Here is a 7444-nt window from a genome sequence, read left to right on the forward strand (position 1 = left end):
CAGGAGAATTCCAAAATATAATGACAAAGTACACATTTTTCAAATTCATAAGGAAAAATGTTCTGTATAGGTTTATGTGTTGATCTAATGAACAATACTGTAGATTAAATCTCAGGAAGGATAGTGGCTTCTATTAATCCACAGTGCTTTTCTTCAGCATGTAAAGTATAAATGACTTCTAAAAATAATTGTTGTGACTTGCATTCTTTATTGCATCTTTGATTGTTGCTACTATGTCTAAAAATGTTATCATTTCCTAAATTATATGGATTAAATCAGTATCGGGGAAATAAGAAATATAGCCTGTCTCAACAGATAGTGCCCTAATGCTTTTGGTTTATGTATTTGACTGCATGTCTGCACCTTCACTGCATGTGACCATTTCTTGTTTCTGCTCATTCTATCAAATTCACATCCATGATTCCAAATTTTGTGAAGAACAAGGACGCTGGAGTCTTGCATTCCAAAACAGGACAGTGTAGACCACCTAAGTGCTAAACCTGGAGCAGCACAGAGGTATCCTTATTTGCTCAAATCAGTTCCAAGTAAATGAGGCTTTGGTTGTAGTATATTCTTCATGTGCTCTGCCCAATACTTTCACATCTGTAGTTTTTTTTCTCCTTTTATGTGTAAGTACTTATATGCATGTATTGTTCGTAGATAATATTTAAATCCCTGTAACATATATTTAAGAGGTAACTTTGAGTATGACACGAGTGTTCTTATGCCCAGTGCACTCTTTGTATGTTGTATGTGGGCATGAAAGGACACCTGCCTGTTAAAGATGTACCTACCAGTGCCCAGAGTGTGCCCAAGCTGAGCCAGGACTGTGAGTGCTGCAACAGGCTGTTGAGCTGTATGGAATTGTACACAGGCAGCATGATCTTAGCAAGAGGAATTAAACAGAAAGGAAACAGCAATTTTAAACGTCTTTCTAATGTGTGCTGATCACAAGGACAGCACAGAGAGAAGAGAAATAAGTATATTCAGCTCACTAGTGCTAGATATGACTGTCACTTTTCACAGGAGAGCATGTCCTACTCTCAGCTTTTCCATCCTACAAAGAGCAGCCACTATGTGGTCTTCTTAGCCATTGCACATACTGTGACAATCTAAGCAACTGACATAAAGAGGAAAAAAGCCCCATAACAAACCAAACAGAAACTGAAGAGCAAAACATCATTTGAGTGATAATGCTACTGTGTTCAGTGGATCTAACCATAACTTTACATACATTGCTAACCTTAAGATTTTAAGGAAAGCTGCTGCATTTAATATGTGTTTCCCTGCATATCACCTTGTATTTCTCCTGGTAAAGAAAAACATTTTAAAGTAATGAGAATATTAAAAAAATAAATAGAAAATAGTTTGAGGACAAAGAGGATTTTAGTTTTTAATCCAAGATACTATTTTTTTATAAGAAAATACAGTATTTTAAAACCCAGAGAGCATCGGATAATGAGCTCTGCAGATGCAAAACCATTTAGTGTTTTGCTGCAGTATTTTCTCTGTTGTGGAGGATGCTGCATCACAATATAATGCTCATCAAATACTGCAGTGGGTACAAATAGTGAAAATCCACTGTGATTATATTCTTTGGGTATAATTTGATGTTGCAGCTGTTTAGGTATATTCCAATTCAGACACTGGATTACTCTTTATAACTACAAAGATTCAAAATGAAAAAACAATTTTTGAAAAATACTGGGTTTATCTATTTGTCTTGCCCACAGTAATTCTTTTAAAGCTTAATATATTATATTTTTTATACCATCACAAGTTCCTATGCATATGTCTTGCACGAGTGTAAGATACAGGTCAGAGTGTGTCAACATTTCTGATTTATCAATGAATAATCATCACTCCCTGGTTTTGACCACTCCTGAAATACTGTGTGTACCCTTTATTCTATAAAACTAATATATGCTGACGGTTATCAGAGATTTAAAATTGTAAATGCTCACATACTATGGATAGTAATGAATTTTTGGAACACACAACACTTGCAGAGATTTTCCTAGGCTATTTATAGTCTTGGGTCATAATAAAAAACATGCTTTAGCTTCATATTACTTTTATTAATTATATTACTGTTCATTATTCTTATTTTCTATCGGTGTAAATTATTAGATTGTCAGAGGTAATTAATGCCTCACTATCCAAATGCAGATGAATTCTAAAAAAGGTTTATGTGGGGAAGGAGTGAAGTAAACTTCCAACATATATGTATTGAGTAGAAAACAGCAGGATTGTTTTAAAATGTTTTTCAAAAGCTTTAACAAGATTTAATACAGTGAGATTTTTGAGATGCCAAGTTTTTATTTAAAAGCAATTTTAAATGTTTAAATAGTATTTTCTGCTCCTTTCTGCAGCATTTTTTTTCTGTTGTCTGCTCTGCATTTCTTTTTCAAATGTGTGTTGATGTGAGTGTCAAGAGAACTAAAAGGCCTCTGAGGAGGCATTGTTTCTAATTACATACAGCCTATGAAGCAGGAGCTACTTGCACTGTTCAGTCAGGATTAAAATTATCTCTTCTGGTTTAGTACCTCATAACTTTCATACCATCAACCTCAGTCAAACCTTATCAGGGCCATCATGTGTCTTAAACCTTGAGTCACCAACCTGTTCATGAAGATGCTTGTTACTTTTTCAGCTGTCAGCCATTTCTGTTATTAGTTTTACAAGACATTAATAAATATATATAACCTCCATTTTTTTGTATTCTTTTTCTTTTTTGTTTATTTCTTTTCTGACATGTCATTTCACAGGCAGTCCAGAAAAGTGGAAAGATATAGCAGCCAAAAACAAACTAGGAAAGGCTCCACAACTGAAACAGAAAGGTAGGATTGCTGATAAATGAGTAAACATCTCTTACAATCAATCTGATCCCAGCGTTTGGAATATACCTCTAAATATGACTTTTGAAGTAGAAAATCCATGACAGTACCAAAAGCTATGTTGTTGTAATTTACAGTATTACTTACTTTTTATCTGTTGTTAGCATTGCTTGCTGTGTTGCATACATAGGGATTTTTTTTCTGGTGTTCCCCATAATTGCAGATAAACTCAATGGTAAAGACTTGCAGTCCATGTGTTTTTTCAGTAAAAAACTGAGACCTATTGCCAGTATCTTAATCTCTGTAAAATATAATTCAGAAATGTGTAGCTTATTCATTAGCAGGGGACTAACTGAAATAGTTATTTAGCTGAAATAAGAGCAGTGAGGAGGATGAGATCCTGCCTTTGTCAGAAACAGATTTATGTTATCTTGATTAGCAGAGGAGCAATGCACATCTGTTTACGTTGTGAGGGTTGAAAAACTTCCATGAGCAACACAGAAACATAAGGTGCATCTTCAATGAAAATGCACCTTATGTAGAAAAACTTGAGGTTTTAAAACTAGAGGTTTTAATTTATTTTACTGCTTCAAATCCCGGATTATTGTTCCTGATCCAAAAGCAATGGTTATATTTTCCTTGGTTTCAATGATTCTATTGCCACAACAGCCCGGCTGCTTTTTAAATTTAGACCAGAGAAATTTAAACCAAGGACAGTTTTGCCATTGAGATCACTAAAACCATTTTTCTACCATTTTTTTCTAACTTTTGAGGACTGAGGTCCCCAGGGGCTCACGTTCTTGATACCATTCAGACTGTATGATTAGAAAGCTCGGCATGAAACTGAGAAGGAAGGTAAGGTAGGAAAAAGATATTAAATAAATGGGAGGGGAAAAAATGGGAGCATAAATGTAACTAGAAAGTAAGACAACAGAAAGGATAAGGAAGGAAATAAAATATAGGAGATTCTTATTTGCAAAAGGGCAAAGGGAGTGAGAGACAACGGCAGAATACCAAAGGAAATCCCACAACACTTGCAATTGGACAAATAAGTGTATCTGTCTGTGTTTACATTTCAAACCTGGTATTTCAGTCTCTGAATGTCTTCCTTCTGCAGATGTTAAGATCACTATATAGATCAAAAACATATACCTCAGTCAATCCTGTTTACTCAAATTAATGTTTTACACTAATCTCAATAAATGGAAGGTTTAAATCTTAATCTTGAAATACTTAGAATTTCAGACATTGCAAGTGATATATGAAACTGATTGAAAAGGACCGTGTTTATGAGGAGTTATGCTGAATATAAAAATAGCAGATGGGCTCCACCACTGAGGATATGCATGTAGTTAAATTTATGAAAAAGACACATTGTTGATGCTTGGGAAATATGTTTCTCTACTTCAAAGCCTCAGGTCTGAAATGTTGAGAATTTTTTTTCCTGGACATTTCAAAACTTTTTTTTTTTTTCTCCATAAAGTACAAGTAAGGATTTAATATATATTAGATATGAGAAATATTGCTACAGTGTCTATTTACAGAATTTATATGGGATTTAATGGATTGGAATTTGAACTTCAGTAATTTCTGTGCCAAGATAAATTTGGCACTGATATAGTAATGACTGTAGTCACCACCTAGTGATAGTGTTTGGGAGGGAGAGTGTTGTTAATTTGGGGATTTTTTTGAGTTTTCTGTGTTTTTTGGTTTTTAAAGCAGTGTGAAATCACTTTTCACAGGTTATTAGGAATGCTAAGAATACGAAAAAAATCTGTTCTATTTTTATCCCCAAAGTTAAGCAAAGTTACTAGAAGTCTGAGTTCCCATAGCTACATGTTTACTTTCTGGGAGAGAAAAGCCAGCTCTGATTTCTGATGAGCTTAAGAGCGACGAACTGAATGCAACAAGAGAAAAGGGAAACATTAGTTGTGCTGCTTCTTTTTATGTCTCCATGGTACATGGTGTACGTTTATGTTTCCATAAAATGATTCACTGCTACCAACTGTGAGACACAAATGTCTAAATAAATCTGAGTTCTGTAGCTTTATATTTTCATAGATACAATGTTGCACCAGTGCCAGAAAGTTTTGATAGTAGGACGGATGATTAACTTTCTTGTCAAATGTCAAGTATAACTCAAGACTATTTCTTCCTGAGATATCCATTTCTGTCTTAGATTTGGTCTTTATTTTGCAATTTGCAGATCTTCTCTACTATTATGTAAGCAGATTACTGGAGTAAGATATCAGCATGCTGTCAGCTTCTCTATAAAGCTTTTCAATATGCTATGCAATATTAAGTTCTCAATGCAATGTGATAGCTTAGGAAATGTACATAAAAGGGAAGGAGCAAACCTTTTCAGGGTACTTAACAGACCCTAACAGTTCTTTTAATAATTTGATGAGAAAAGCCTTCAATGTGAAATACAGCAAACTCTTCTGAAGGAGTAAAACTGGTCACGTGAAAACCAAACATTTTCTGTGCTTGTGTGAGTGATCAAAACTGTGGTAAAAACTGGTTTATCCCAATCTTAAATTTCAGCCCTAACTGGTCACCCTAGAAATTCCAGATTTGAGATTACCTCTTCTATATGTTATGATAATATTACTTAGAACTCTGTACCAGGAGTGCGCTGGACTGGTGATGATGCTCTCTTGTTCTTAGTTCTCTTTCTAGTTCCATAAGTGCTAGTATGTTTTATTTAGTATGTGCCACTGAGGCATCAGTCTGAAGAGAAAGGAATTTGAGTTTTCTCTGTACAGGTAGAGCTAGAACATGTAGGATTCTCCTGTTGATTGTCACCAATTGAATTAATAGGTTTGCTTCTTTCAGTGTTACCTGCTTCTGTGAAGAACCAGGAGATAAGATACACTTATACACTTCTTGTAGTCTCATTACCAGGTGTCCCAAATTTCTCCCCTCTCCATAGTAACCTCATTTCTGTCTTGTTCCCTCACTCATACGCAGGCTTTTGTGTCCTTGATAATTTTTCTTTGTCTCATTCTACTGATCAGCCTTTTGCAGACTACGTCCTTTCAACAACTGATCCTTCTTCTAGGCCAGCAAGTCCTTACCTCCATTTTAGTTTTTCTCCAGTTCCCTTTTACCTCTATTATTCATTTGCACCCCAAGTAGCACATTTGTCTCAATGTAATAACCAGTTTAGGCCTAACTTGTCTTCATTCCACTCTGGTGGAAGGGAACAGGTCTGTGAAAAGGGTATTTCTGGAGGAGTAGGACATAAGTTTCTGAGTCTCAGGTGAAGTGTCTGTTCTGTAATGGCAGGACAGACTCCTCCTACTGCTTCACTGGGCTCTTAGATAAATTCTGGGATATTAACCTTTAAAATGAGAAGAATCAGAACTGATGACTTTGTTAGATTTGGGCATTTATTCATAGCAAAAGCAAGGAAGCACTTTCTGGCACAGAGTAGTATTTATATTGACCTTATGGATGTTGTGACGTTTAAACATCTGATAAAACAGATACTTAAAAGCTGATTGCATGCAATAGTTGGCATGGATTATTTTTACAGTCAGCATGGAGAAACAGGCATTCTTAGAACTCAGCTCCTCTTTGTTACTGTAAGCATCTCTTAGAATCAGTGGAACTGTTCTCTGCAAGAATGTTAACTGTTATCACCAGGGCAAACTAGGAGTTAAGCTAAAGAAGAGTAAAAGGAAGCAAATATAGCAAGGACAACAGAATCCTGTTTTTGTTACATTGTGACTGGACTTCCACATTAAACTATTAATGATTAAATGGCTTTGAAACCAAACTTGTTAGTTATCCTTGGTAGGTAGCCTTAGTATATAACCTCATATATACTTTTTTAGGACAACATTTCAATGTATGATAGTCACAGGAACTAACCAGTCCCTTGGTTACTTTTACTGTATCTAGTGTGAAAGTTGTGCTGGGTGGGTGAAGGGAGACTTTAAATGTCTACAGAAATTTAAGAAAGCAAACCAAAACAAGCAAAACAACAAACCAAGAACCCCAAAATGAAATGAAGTCACAGGAAGCTGAAATTTCTGAAATAACAGCAGATGCAGTGGGACCATTTACAAAATGCTGCACTGTTGGGAAACCAAGGAAGAGTAAAAAGGCACAGTTAGAATACTTTGTCACTCTCCGAAGTTGAAATATTTCAGGTTTTCTTATACTTGCAGTGTATGCAATTATTAAAATACTAATAATTATGCCTTATTATACTAACATTATTGATCAATATCGATCAGTATTGATCATTAACATGCATATGTTAATTGTCTTTTCATTAGAGTTCCATCAGAACAGTATTTCTGTTTTAGGGCAGCAGGAAGAGACTTAAACAGATTCCTTATTTCAGACTCCTAAGCAAACCAAGGTATATGTGTTTACATATAGTCCTTTTTAGGGCACTATTTGAAATCCAGTTAATATTTTTAATAAATATAAAAGGTATGTTTTAGAAACAGAAATGCTTTGGGGTAAAGCTAGGTGTTCAGAGCCTATCCTGTGCTTGTACTTATGTCATACATATTGTTAGCTTGTGTTTGCTGTGTTTAAGATGCAGCTAAAGTTTTTGGCCAACTGTCCTCTATGTGCCATGGGGTTCAGCA

General features: G+C 35.2%; 1 protein-coding gene across 1 annotated transcript in view; it reads left to right on the forward strand.

Annotated features, from left to right (window-relative positions):
- RIMS1 (regulating synaptic membrane exocytosis 1) overlaps positions 1-7444 on the forward strand; it is a 131832-nt gene that overhangs the window by 44691 nt on the left and 79697 nt on the right. Inside the window, exon 16 of the mRNA XM_010003348.1 lies at positions 2769-2840. Within this exon, the coding sequence (XP_010001650.1) occupies positions 2769-2840 (72 nt within the window). The remainder of the gene's footprint in view (positions 1-2768; positions 2841-7444) is intronic.

This window comes from Chaetura pelagica, unplaced genomic scaffold, assembly GCF_000747805.2.
Source record: "Chaetura pelagica isolate M959 unplaced genomic scaffold, ChaPel_1.0 scaffold150, whole genome shotgun sequence".
Taxonomy (NCBI): domain Eukaryota; kingdom Metazoa; phylum Chordata; class Aves; order Apodiformes; family Apodidae; genus Chaetura; species Chaetura pelagica.